The 12,664-nt window shown below is 30.9% G+C and overlaps 1 protein-coding gene and 1 long non-coding RNA gene across 2 annotated transcripts; both read left to right on the top strand.

The window, feature by feature from the left end:
• The first annotated feature begins 3,532 nt into the window (after positions 1 to 3,532).
• On the top strand, positions 3,533 to 4,875 carry LOC112637244. The gene is made up of 3 exons (XR_003122474.1): positions 3,533 to 3,998; positions 4,212 to 4,304; positions 4,773 to 4,875. It is a non-coding gene; the product is annotated as an uncharacterized LOC112637244 (long non-coding RNA).
• A 6,357-nt stretch (positions 4,876 to 11,232) lies between these two features.
• On the top strand, positions 11,233 to 12,462 carry LOC109609951. The gene has a single exon (XM_020027334.2). The coding sequence runs from the start codon at positions 11,233 to 11,235 to the stop codon at positions 12,460 to 12,462; it is 1,230 nt and encodes a 409-aa protein (XP_019882893.2).
• Positions 12,463 to 12,664: the final 202 nt, after the last annotated feature.

Genomic DNA, 12,664 nt, shown 5'->3' with positions numbered 1-12,664 from the left:
AGTATTAATGTTAAACAACATGTTAAGTTGAAATGAATACGTCGGCAAGTTTGCAAATGATAAAGAGCTGCACGCTGTTTATAAAACAATTTAGAAGCATATAAATCGTGCATGAGCGTATTCTTGAATCGTTATCTCCTTAATAAATCTAGAGTTGAATTTGTAAATGTACAATGTTGTATATATGCAGGGTGTCCCACACGCAACACACGACACCATCATTTTCGCATTATTTTCCTATCGCCGAAAAAGTAACGTGATTATATTTTTCAGCGCGGTATCATATGTCGCGCCTCTCCTTCCTCGGCACTCGAAGCGTGCGGTTTACCGCTTCTCATGCGCCGCGATAAATAGTACCGCCCCGAAAAGTATTTGTCACTTTGCTTCTTCGGCAATAGGAAAATGACGCGAAAATGATGATAATGCCGCATGTCGCGTGTGGAACATTCTGCGTATATATACAACATTGTATTATTAGAGAGAACGACAAATATATACTTATGCACGCACGATTTATACCACTAAATTGTTTTATAAACAGCGTGAAGTCCTCTATCGTTTGCAACTTGCCGACGTATTCATTACAACTTTAATGTGTAATTTAACATAAACGCTGCCTATTTTAACATGACATCTATCACAATTCGAGGTGCGCGTCAAAGAAGGAGAGAGAGAGGGAGCGAAATAGAGAAACGTATAGAAATATATGTACATATAATTCAATCATATGATACTTTCTGGTTTATGGATGATGCGTATGAAGCGACAGAAAATCTGTAACTTGCGTGACGTGAAAAATAGATTTTTTCTTGTTTCATACGCATTATACCTAATCAGAAAGTATCACGATTATATTTATATACATATATCTCTCTCCGTATATCTATTTCGCTCTCTCCCCCCCCCCATCAATCTCTCTCTCTCTCTCTCTCTCTCTCTCTCTCTCTCTCTCTCTCTCTCTCTCTCTCTTTTCACGCGCACACTAAATTGTGATAAATTTCATGTCGAATTAAGCAGTATTAATGTTAAACAACATGTTAAGTTGAAATGAATACGTCGGCAAGTTTGCAAATGATAAAGAGCTGCACGCTGTTTATAAAACAATTTAGAAGCATATAAATCGTGCATGAGCGTATTCTTGAATCGTTATCTCCTTAATAAATCTAGAGTTGAATTTGTAAATGTACAATGTTGTATATATGCAGGGTGTCCCACACGCAACACACGACACCATCATTTTCGCATTATTTTCCTATCGCCGAAAAAGTAACGTGATTATATTTTTCAGCGCGGTATCATATGTCGCGCCTCTCCTTCCTCGGCACTCGAAGCGTGCGGTTTACCGCTTCTCATGCGCCGCGATAAATAGTACCGCCCCGAAAAGTATTTGTCACTTTGCTTCTTCGGCAATAGGAAAATGACGCGAAAATGATGATAATGCCGCATGTCGCGTGTGGAACATTCTGCGTATATATACAACATTGTATTATTAGAGAGAACGACAAATATATACTTATGCACGCACGATTTATACCACTAAATTGTTTTATAAACAGCGTGAAGTCCTCTATCGTTTGCAACTTGCCGACGTATTCATTTCAACTTTAATGTGTAATTTAACATAAACGCTGCCTATTTTAACATGACATCTATCACAATTCGAGGTGCGCGTCAAAGAAGGAGAGAGAGAGGGAGCGAAATAGAGAAATGTATAGAAATATATGTACATATAATTCAATCATATGATTCTTTCTGGTTTATGGATGATGCGTATGAAGCGACAGAAAATCTGTAACTTGCGTGACGTGAAAAATAGATTTTTTCTTGTTTCATACGCATTATACCTAATCAGAAAGTATCACGATTATATTTATATACATATATCTCTCTCCGTATATCTATTTCGCTCTCTCCCCCCCCCCATCAATCTCTCTCTCTCTCTCTCTCTCTCTCTCTCTCTCTTTTCACGCGCACACTAAATTGTGATAAATTTCATGTCGAATTAAGCAGTATTAATGTTAAACCACATGTTAAGTTGAAATGAATACGTCGGCAAGTTTGCAAATGATAAAGAGCTGCACGCTGTTTATAAAACAATTTAGAAGCATATAAATCGTGCATGAGCGTATTCTTGAATCGTTATCTCCTTAATAAATCTAGAGTTGAATTTGTAAATGTACAATGTTGTATATATGCAGGGTGTCCCACACGCAACACACAACACCATCATTTTTGCATTATTTTCCTATCGCCGAAAAAGTAACGTGATTATATTTTTCAGCGCGGTATCATATGTCGCGCCTCTCCTCCCTCGGCGCTCGAAGCGTGCTGTCTACCGCTTCTCATGCGCCGCGATAAATGCCGAAAACTATGTGTACGTCTTTTTCTTAAAATATTATTTGTAAGAGTTTGCTGATTGAAGGTTCGCAAGCTTTTTGACAATCGAAACCCAGCGATGCAAATGTAGAGATGAGAAGAAGCCGTTGCGAATTCCGAAAAGATACCGAACGCAGTCATATACAAATCTGATTGATTTCGTAAGCAGCTTCTTGTCATCTCTACATTCGCACTGTCGGATTTCAACTATCAAAGTGTGTTTCCAAATATCCAGTAGACAAATTCTTTAGAAACAATATTTTGAGAAAAAGACGTACGTGATAGGTACTTTTCTATTATTTATATATCTTCTATGTCATTTTTACACTTTATTTCTCTAATTAATTTATATTTTATGCTCATAATATATTCACGATATAATTAATATCTTTATATAATTTGTTATGTTTTTACGTGAGTTCTGATAGCTGAGCTATATTATATATTAATGAGTATAATTCTCGAAGCTATGACTAGAATATAATATCAATTTATAATTTAATGCCTAATCCTTTTTACGTAAAGATGTAAACTCATATCACGTTATGTAAAAGTCTAGTTAAATAAGTGTTTTTTAGGTAAGAAATCAATTATATATGTGTGGTTAAAGTTTTAGTTATTGTTGTTCAATTTTGTGCGTGTGTTATTTGTTCTGATTTATTAATGTTCATAGTTTTACTTTGATTAAAGTTTCCTTTTATATAATAGACGAAATCAACTAATGCAAGACGAAAATGAAAGCAATTAAAACATTCGTAAGGTGCATAATTTTTTTGCTGTCTTTACAGTTTGGGTAGTCCGTCGTCGTCCGTAAATAAGAACAGACGTGTGACCGAACGTGTTTTCTAAACTCTGTTTTTGAGTGCCACTAAATATTTACCGAATTATCGAATTATTAGATTTGCTTTGTCAATGAAAAAGTAATGTGTAAATATGTAAAGGAAGAAATAATATGTGTAAATATGTATATACAATAATGAAACTGACATACTATCCTATCTCTGATTGTTGAGGTTATGGCTTGAGGTTAGTTGGTGATGACATATCTTGTATTATGAGTATACATAAACTTAGGTGCATTTGTATTAATGTATAAAGTAATGTGAAAGTCGTATATATAATATAGTATACATTTTTATTTTTCAGAATAAATTTTTTTAGAAAGCTGTATTGTACATAAAGTATATAAACAAGGATGACCTCATATATTTCATTATTTGCTGTCGACAAAGATAAATACTGATCTCCGAGGACCTGTGTTTTAATGCATAAATTTTACCGACAATGCAACGCAAGTCAGTCAATAACTTTGCATGATACAACATTAAGGAAACATGTAGCAACACACTGCATTCAATTTGATCTGAATGTTACTGATGTTTCGGATATTGCCATATTTATGAGTTATGTTGATGAAAATACATGGAGATATTTAGAACCATAGCAAGCTGAGATATATTGTAAATGTTTCCATTATTTAGAAACTGTGTCACAAGGAAATGCATAGATTATGGATAATAAATATGCATCGGACAATGACTCTGAAATAGAAAATAACTTATTCAATTTGGTAACAATAATACTGATGAATCAAGTAATATTATATTTGCTTAAATCATTATGTAAGACATAGAACTTATAACATTAATATTTACATGATTTACATTTTTAATTGGTTTTATGTTGGCTTGATGCTTATGTAATTTATACTTAAGTATTCTTCTTGTATATCATTATGATATAATAATGATGTAATAATAATGAAACATTAATAGCATTATGATATGATGATATTTTAATTTCATGAATGTTTTAATAACTATAGTTTATTGTAGATGTTTCATTGTGTGAGATACCAAAGCATTTCAAAAATTTGACAAGCAAACGTATGAATAAGGTAACCGGAAATGGTAAACGGAAATGTAGTAGTAAGTAATTTTCCTTATCTATTTTCAATCCATAATTGTACAAATTACGACTGTACAAAATTCAGTTTATTTTATTATTATGTTAATATTCGTTCTTAAAAATGATTTCGTTTAAATATTTTCAATATAACTCTTAACATTTCATATTAGATTAATGCCTGCAAGTACCTAATTACTTTTTTCTTTCTTTTTTTATCACCGAAATATATAACTTAGTTCTGTTTACATAACCTATAACTTTTTTCTAATATTTATTCTAAAAATATTTATAATTACTATTCAAAAATAAAAAAAATAAGTAAAATAAAAAAGCATCATTATTTAAATAATTTATTATCATTAAATATGAAATATAAGAATGTTTGATCATAGCAATCAACATTATTTTTATGTCAAAGTTGAGAACCAATAATATAATTATTTCGTGCTTGTTAAATTATTTCAATAATATTCTCTATGCTCGTTTAGAATCTTCTTATGGAAAAACGAAAAAGATACAATGGACAGAAGATGAGAAAAAAGCAGCACTTTCTGCATTTGCACAACATATGGGAAATCATACACTGTCGTCTCTAAAAAGATCTAAGAAATAAAGAAAAAATATATTTCTTTGGCTCGTACATTGCCGCAAATCAATACGTGGTAGAATAAAAAAACCCTGCAACAACAATAGTGTAAGAGTTTGCAATTTCATACAGAACATTTTATTAATCCTTGTAAAAAATTCTGTTTTTTTAAAGACAATATAAAACGTTTTCATATTACTTTAGTCTTAAATTTTTTAATTAAAATGTATATAATTTAATATTTTAATATATAACTCTTTAAATATAATTTTATATGTACATACACAGTATAACTCTTATTCATTATCTTCCCTATTTTGCTTTTTTACCTTTGTAGTAATATATGTATGTTGAGATATGCTAATATATATTATTGTTGTGTGTATTAGTTTGCCAATGCCATAGATGCTCATAAGTAAATCTTATTCTATTTTTTGGTTTTAGTTTAATTGCCTCATTCTAGTAGGACCTTGTGAAGGCGTTCAACTCAAGATTAACGTTGCACACACCTAGATCATCAGATACACTGAATATCTTCAATAGAATCAGAGAACCTGAATACTGCTGTGCTTAGCAATGAGAAGTGGATATAATGTTTGACGGAACAGATTCAGTACAAAATGAAATTTATAAAGTGATATGTTCCCGAAGATGTATCTTATTAAACATCTCATAGGTTTCCATATATATGAAGCGACAGAAAATTTATAATTCACGTAATTACATTTTACAGATTTTCTGTCACTTCATACGCATCATGTGTGAATCAAAAAGTACCACATAGTTAAGTTAAATATACGTATCTCTCCGTTTCTCTTTCTCAATCTCTCTCATTTACCAGCATTTGATGTAACATCGGTCATTTCCTTATTACAACCTTTGTTTGGCACAGATTCATTATTGTTTCTATCGTTTCCATCTACAGATATGTGAGAGTTACCTGTATTTAATGAAACATCAATTTTTTTAGTGTTATACTCCTTGTTTAGTATCACAGACTCATTGCCTTTGTTTTTATCAATAAGTTTTATAGAATTAATATCCGTGAGAGTAAAAATACATGAATATCGCATACATATGATAAAATATAAGTATTACAAATATTATCGATATGAGTTAAACTTACCACAAAATTTTGGGAAATCAGTTCTTTTGCATGATATGATGTGGTAATATGATGTGATTTATTTGTTATAATATTTTTTGTAATATCTTGCAATATATCTTTATTATCTATAATATTAAAGAAATGTCTATTAATGAAATAAGAAATTGAGAATATATTTTAATGAAATAAGAATATATTTTAATGTATTCTCAATTTCTTATTTCATTTGTAGATGTATTTCTACGTCTATAATTTTATTATATTGTGAACGCATCGTTATTGTTTATTATTTATTCTTAGGTTTATATATATATATATATATATTTGTAATGTAATATAAATGTTAATTACATGCAATAATAATAATATGAAATATTGATATGAAACATATATTCAACTTACCATTTTTCGCTAAAATAGTTGCTGGGTAGCTTTGTTTATCACTATATATAGCATTTGTAATATTTTTTAAGTCGTAATTTGATTAAATTTGCACACATAATAAATATCATCATAGAACTTTGCTAATCTGTACATATTTAAATTTTAGTACTATCATATAATATGTATTTAGTAGTAGAATAAATATTATATTTTAATACTTCAATCTTGTTCACATATTCTTTATCTATATAGAATTTTTATGAAAAAACATTCAGAAAAACCAAAAAAAAATATATATATATATTATTATCATATATTACATATCATTATCAAATGCTACATGAATATAACCTGTACAACCAAAGTTATTGAGTTTTATACATAAGGTTTCAGTGTAATTACTGTTATTTACATATTTTTTCCTTCATGTATTTACTACGAAATACATACAGCGTGTGTCAAAAGTTCCGGGACGGCTGGATAATTTGAAAAATACGCATCACAGAGTAAAATGACCTAGACAAAAGTTGAAGGATTTTTCCCGGGCAATCCGACGGTGACCTTAGATTTGACCTTGGATAGTCATTTGAAGGTCACATAAAGATTACCTTTAATTTCTTAAATGGAACCCCCTATTTTTCATTGCATATTCTTGTAGCTTATCTCGAGAGCTTTCCAAAACACTATAATTAAGTACCTTTTTATTAAGTACTTTTTGAGTTATAAGGCTTGAAATAATTTCTTAATTTTACATAAACCATAAAATATCTAGTAAACCATTCATTTTTCGATTATCTTATCTTCATACTTTTATGTACAAAATAATGAGAGGAATCAATTGGTGTAAAGAAAACACATAGTTGTTTCTAAGAAAAAATATGTAATTTGCAATTAACAATTCCATATTTTTTCTTAAAAACAACTGTATGTTTTCATTACACCAATTGATTCCTCTCTTTATTTTGTACATAAAAGTATGAAGGTAAGATAATCGAAAAATGAATGGTTTACTAGATATTTTATGGTTTATGTAAAATTAAGAAATTATTTCAAGCCTTATAACTCAAAAAGTACTTAATAAAAAGGTACTTAATTATAGTGTTTTGGAAAGCTCTCGAGATAAGCTACAAGAATATGCAATGAAAAATAGGGGGTTCCATTTAAGAAATTAAAGGTAATCTTTATGTGACCTTCAAATGACTATCCAAGGTCAAATCTAAGGTCACCGTCGGATTGCCCGGGAAAAATCCTTCAACTTTTGTCTAGGTCATTTTACTCTGTGATGCGTATTTTTCAAATTATCCAGCCGTCCCGGAACTTTTGATACACGCTGTATATGAGATTTCCATATAAAATCTGTTATACTTAATCACATATTGTTCTGTCCCCTCCCGCATCATCTTAAGAAAACATTGCAATAATTAAATGATTATAATAGTTAAGGTGATGCCGGAATGACATTTATTTTATCAGGTTTTATCAACCGAAAAGTGAGGTTAGATTCGACTAAAAATCTATAAACTAATACAGATTGTTTTATTATTTGAAATATAGATAACGCGAGATATAGTCGAATCTAACCTCACTTTCTCGATCGATAAAACATTTGGTCAGCATCCCCTTAATGTGGCAAAAGGATTTATCAATCTGTATAGTCAATCAAAATTTATTTAAAAATAAGAAGTTATAATTATTAATTATATAAGTCATTTTATTTTATTTAAGTTATTTTTAATGAAAAAGAAATAATTTTATTATATGTCGAATATTATATTTTCAGTTCTTTGATAATTTCTTTTACTGTCGTCAAAATCGCCAAAAAATAAATATAGTGTCGTCAAAGTATACAGTGTCGTCAAATTTATCAATTCTCCGTTTCGGGTTAGTTTGACGACGTCGCCAAAGTATACGATTGATCGGTAAAATTTTGACGACCGTCGTCAAAATAGCCAAAAGTCGTCGAAATAGACAAGTGTTACGAAAAATTGTCGTCAAAGTATACGATTGACATATATATACATACATATATTATGTGCAGTGTTGTGCAAGGTACTTTATTTTCAGTACCTACGTACAGCCCAGGTAGCAAGATGACGTCTAAAGACGTCTATGATGTCATTAAGACGGTATTAAGACGTCATTTGACGTCATTCTGCTACTAGGGAGATACAGGTACTCTGGAAAAAATGTATCGACGTACAGATACAGATACTCTGCAAAAAATGTACTAAGATAGAGATATTTCATATTATGAAATACCTCTGCTTCGGTATATTTTTTCCAGAGTACCTGTACCTGTACCTCAGTGCTGAAAATAAAATACCTTGCACAACACTGTATATGTGTGTGTGTGTATATATATATATATAAAAGAATCTAAACAGAAAACAATACATGTTATATAAATATATATATATATATATATAACATGTATTGTTTTCTTTTTAGATTATTTTCTTTTTTTGTTAGAGTATTCTTTAAATTAAAGTCCTGTAAATAAAACATTTAATAAACGACATGATTGAATTTGCAGATTGGAAAAAGATTTAAGAAAAGAAGAAAGAAGAAAGGATGAGGACAGAGAAAGTGAGATGAGTGTAGAAGAAGAAGTAAACGACGAAGAAAATGAAAGAAAAGAGAAGGAAAAGAAGAAGAAAAGAGGAGGAACTATATTAAAGGAAAGAAATAAAAAGTATGTATTTTTAAATATATATAAAAAGTTTTAAAATTATTTCTATTTTGTACATTTAATTTAATTGTTTAATTGCTACGTTTTCTGTGTTCATTAGGTATTATTCAACAAGAGCGAAGAGAGGAGGATGGAGAGGAAACTGGAGAAGAGACGATACAGGAGACTGGAGAGGAGGATGGAGAGGTGGAAGATGGAGAGGAGGAAGAGGAGCATGGAGAGGAGGAAGAGGAGGATGGAGAGGAGGAAGAGAAGGATGGAGAGGATGAGAATCTGGCTCTGGGCCAGTTCTCATTTTTAATTATCATTGAAAACTATAAAAAAATATAATATAAAAATAATATAAAAAATATAAAATAAAATAATATAATAATATAAAAAAATTAAAAAAAAATATATAATAATAAATAATAATATATATGTAAAATAATAATAACTTAAAAAACTTCAAAGTCGCCAGCAAATAAATAAAACAGAGTAATTAAGGTTGACCACAACTGGCAATTTTAATTTGAAATCAAAATTTCACAACGTTTCGACCATAGGTTTTGGCCCTTTTCAAGTGAACTACAAACAATTAATTCAATATTACAAAAATAAAATAATTGATTTTGAGATAACGAGCAAAAGGTTACATACATACAGTAATTTGATTAAAAGTTATATCGTGAAAAATAATCACTTCGTCAAAAATATCATGTCGACCTATCCTCACCAACACAAAGAGAAAGACTAGACAACCTTTATTATTTTATCATAAATATCGTTTAAATTATCGGTGTCCTTTTGTAAGTTGATCGTGTTGTCAAGCTTTTTTATATAAAACATTTCAGCAAATTCTCTCTTTCTCGCGTGTTTCTCGCTATGTAAAATAACCGGTGCGGACCAATCGAAGTCATGATTAAAATCAACTTTATGTTTACTAATAACGGAAAAATTACTTTCATGCACTTTAATGTTATTACGATGTTCTTTTATACGAGTGCATAAATGTCTTACACGACATTGTTGAAGTCATGGATTAATAATAAAAGGAAGATCTGCACTGCCAATCAACAACTCATTTTCTTACTTCGATGCAGGAGATATGACTTAATTCCGTCACACATTAGCAAGTTAAAGATCAACATCAAGTTTTGTAGCAGTCGCGTTAATCGCATTTTTGAGAAAACCAAGACGAGATATCGTTATACATTATTGAATCTCGAAATTAAGGATCTTAATTGTAATCTAAAATATTTGCGCGCTAAAGTTGGAAGGATTGAAAGTGGTCTTGAATGTGTGCCGCGTGATTTGTTAAAAAAATTTTTTGATTTTAATGAACGTAAGTTTTCAATAATCACTAACAGATTAAAATCTAATCTAATTAAAAAATTTAAAAATTTGACAGCCAAGTATGACACATCTTTGAATCCTTTTAACAATATTGACAAAACCGGATGGTTGATTAACATTAGTAATAAAAACATTCCTGATCGAGTGTCTGAACTTTTGAGTCTTGGTGACAATTTTGGATTACCGCTACTTCAGTCTCACGCGAAAGATCGTGTTAACGTTGTTCTTGAGACCTTGAAGAACTTGGAAATCAATTACAACCGCATCCCTGTTACTGCAAGTACCAGAAATTCTGTCGCTAATTCTCTTAATAGATTTCTTTGTGAGAAAAGACATGTCAACTGTATAGACAGATATGTTCTAGGAAGCTTCTCTCTTTGCAAACAATTCTTGCACAACAACGACGATCTGTTTGTCACCAGGGCTGATAAGGGTCAGGTCACTGTGGTGATGAATAAGACTGATTATGTGGAAAAAATGGAGGCACTTCTGAATGATCAATCCACCTACAGGAAATTGAATAAGGATCCGATCAGAAAATTAACTAATAAAATCAATACAATTGTAAAATCGTGGCGTAGCAATGATCTTATAAATGAGTCTACATATAAAAAATTGATCTCTACGAATGGTAATTTATCACGGTGTTATGGTTTACCAAAAATTCACAAGTCTGGTTTTCCAATGCGAATTATTGTGTCATCGATCGGTAGTCCCGTATACAACGTCGCGCAATAGATCCATGACATATTGAAGATTTCGATCTTGGAACCTAAATCTCACATCAAGGATGGTTGGACGTTTGCTAATTATTTAAAAGGCAAAATTATTAGAGATGACGAAATAATGATTTCTCTCGATGTCACTGCATTGTTCACGAATATTCCCAAGGATTTGGTTGTGAGTGCTGTCACTAAACGTTGGAATCACATCGCGCCTAATACGAAATTTAACTTATCACAGTTTTTATACGTGATTGAAATGATTTTGGACTCTACTAGTTTTACATTCAACGGACAGTTTTACGAACAGATTTTTGGCAGTCCTATGGGTTCTCCTTTGTCACCTATCTTGGCCGATATTGTGACGGATGACTTGGAAACACATTGTTTGAGTCTGCTGAATTTCAATGTGCCAGTTTATTACAGATATGTTGATGACATTTTTACCATTGTTCCACGCTCTAAAGTGGAAATGATAAAATCGACCTTTAATAATTATCATCAACGCTTGGCTTTTACGCATGAAATTGAATGTGATTCTCGTATCAGCTTTCTCGACACGGTTGTTATTCGATCTGATGGTTGTCTTCTAACCGATTGGTTTAGGAAACCCACTTGTTCTAACAGATTTATTAATTTTCATTCTAAACATCCGATGAAATACAAATTGAACACCATTTATAGTCTTGTTGACCGCGCTATATTATTGGCTGATTCTCAATTTCATGCGAAGAACATTGATACTGTTAGGCGGATTCTTTCCAATAATTGTTTTCCGAGCCAAATCATTAACCGTTATGTGCAAAAAAGACTACAATTCTTGAAACATCGTGATAATGCTAATATTGATAATGAATGTGACAATGCAGTGGCATCTTCGTACATTTCTTTGCCGTTCGTTGATGGCCTGAGTGATGAATTTGATCACGTTTTTAAAAACATAGGCCTAAATGTGGATTATAATGTTCCTAAAAAACTCAATGTACTGATTAAACGCGGTAAAGATAAGCTGCCTACGAACAACATGACGGAAGTAGTTTACAAATTAGATTGCAAAAATTGCAATAAGTCATATATTGGCCAAACAAAAAGACATTTATGCACTCGTATAAAAGAACATCGTAATAACATTAAAGTGCATGAAAGTAATTTTTCCGTTATTAGTAAACATAAAGTTGATTTTAATCATGACTTCGATTGGTCCGCACCGGTTATTTTACATAGCGAGAAACACGCGAGAAAGAGAGAATTTGCTGAAATGTTTTATATAAAAAAGCTTGACAACACGATCAACTTACAAAAGGACACCGATAATTTAAACGATATTTATGATAAAATAATAAAGGTTGTCTAGTCTTTCTCTTTGTGTTGGTGAGGATAGGTCGACATGATATTTTTGACGAAGTGATTATTTTTCACGATATAACTTTTAATCAAATTACTGTATGTATGTAACCTTTTGCTCGTTATCTCAAAATCAATTATTTTATTTTTGTAATATTGAATTAATTGTTTGTAGTTCACTTGAAAAGGGCCAAAACCTATGATCGAAACGT

The sequence above is a fragment of the Camponotus floridanus genome, unplaced genomic scaffold (genome assembly GCF_003227725.1).
Source record: "Camponotus floridanus strain SB8 unplaced genomic scaffold, Cflo_v7.5 scaffold147, whole genome shotgun sequence".
Lineage (NCBI taxonomy): Eukaryota > Metazoa > Arthropoda > Insecta > Hymenoptera > Formicidae > Camponotus > Camponotus floridanus.
This window is presented reverse-complemented; position numbering and strand designations above follow the sequence as displayed.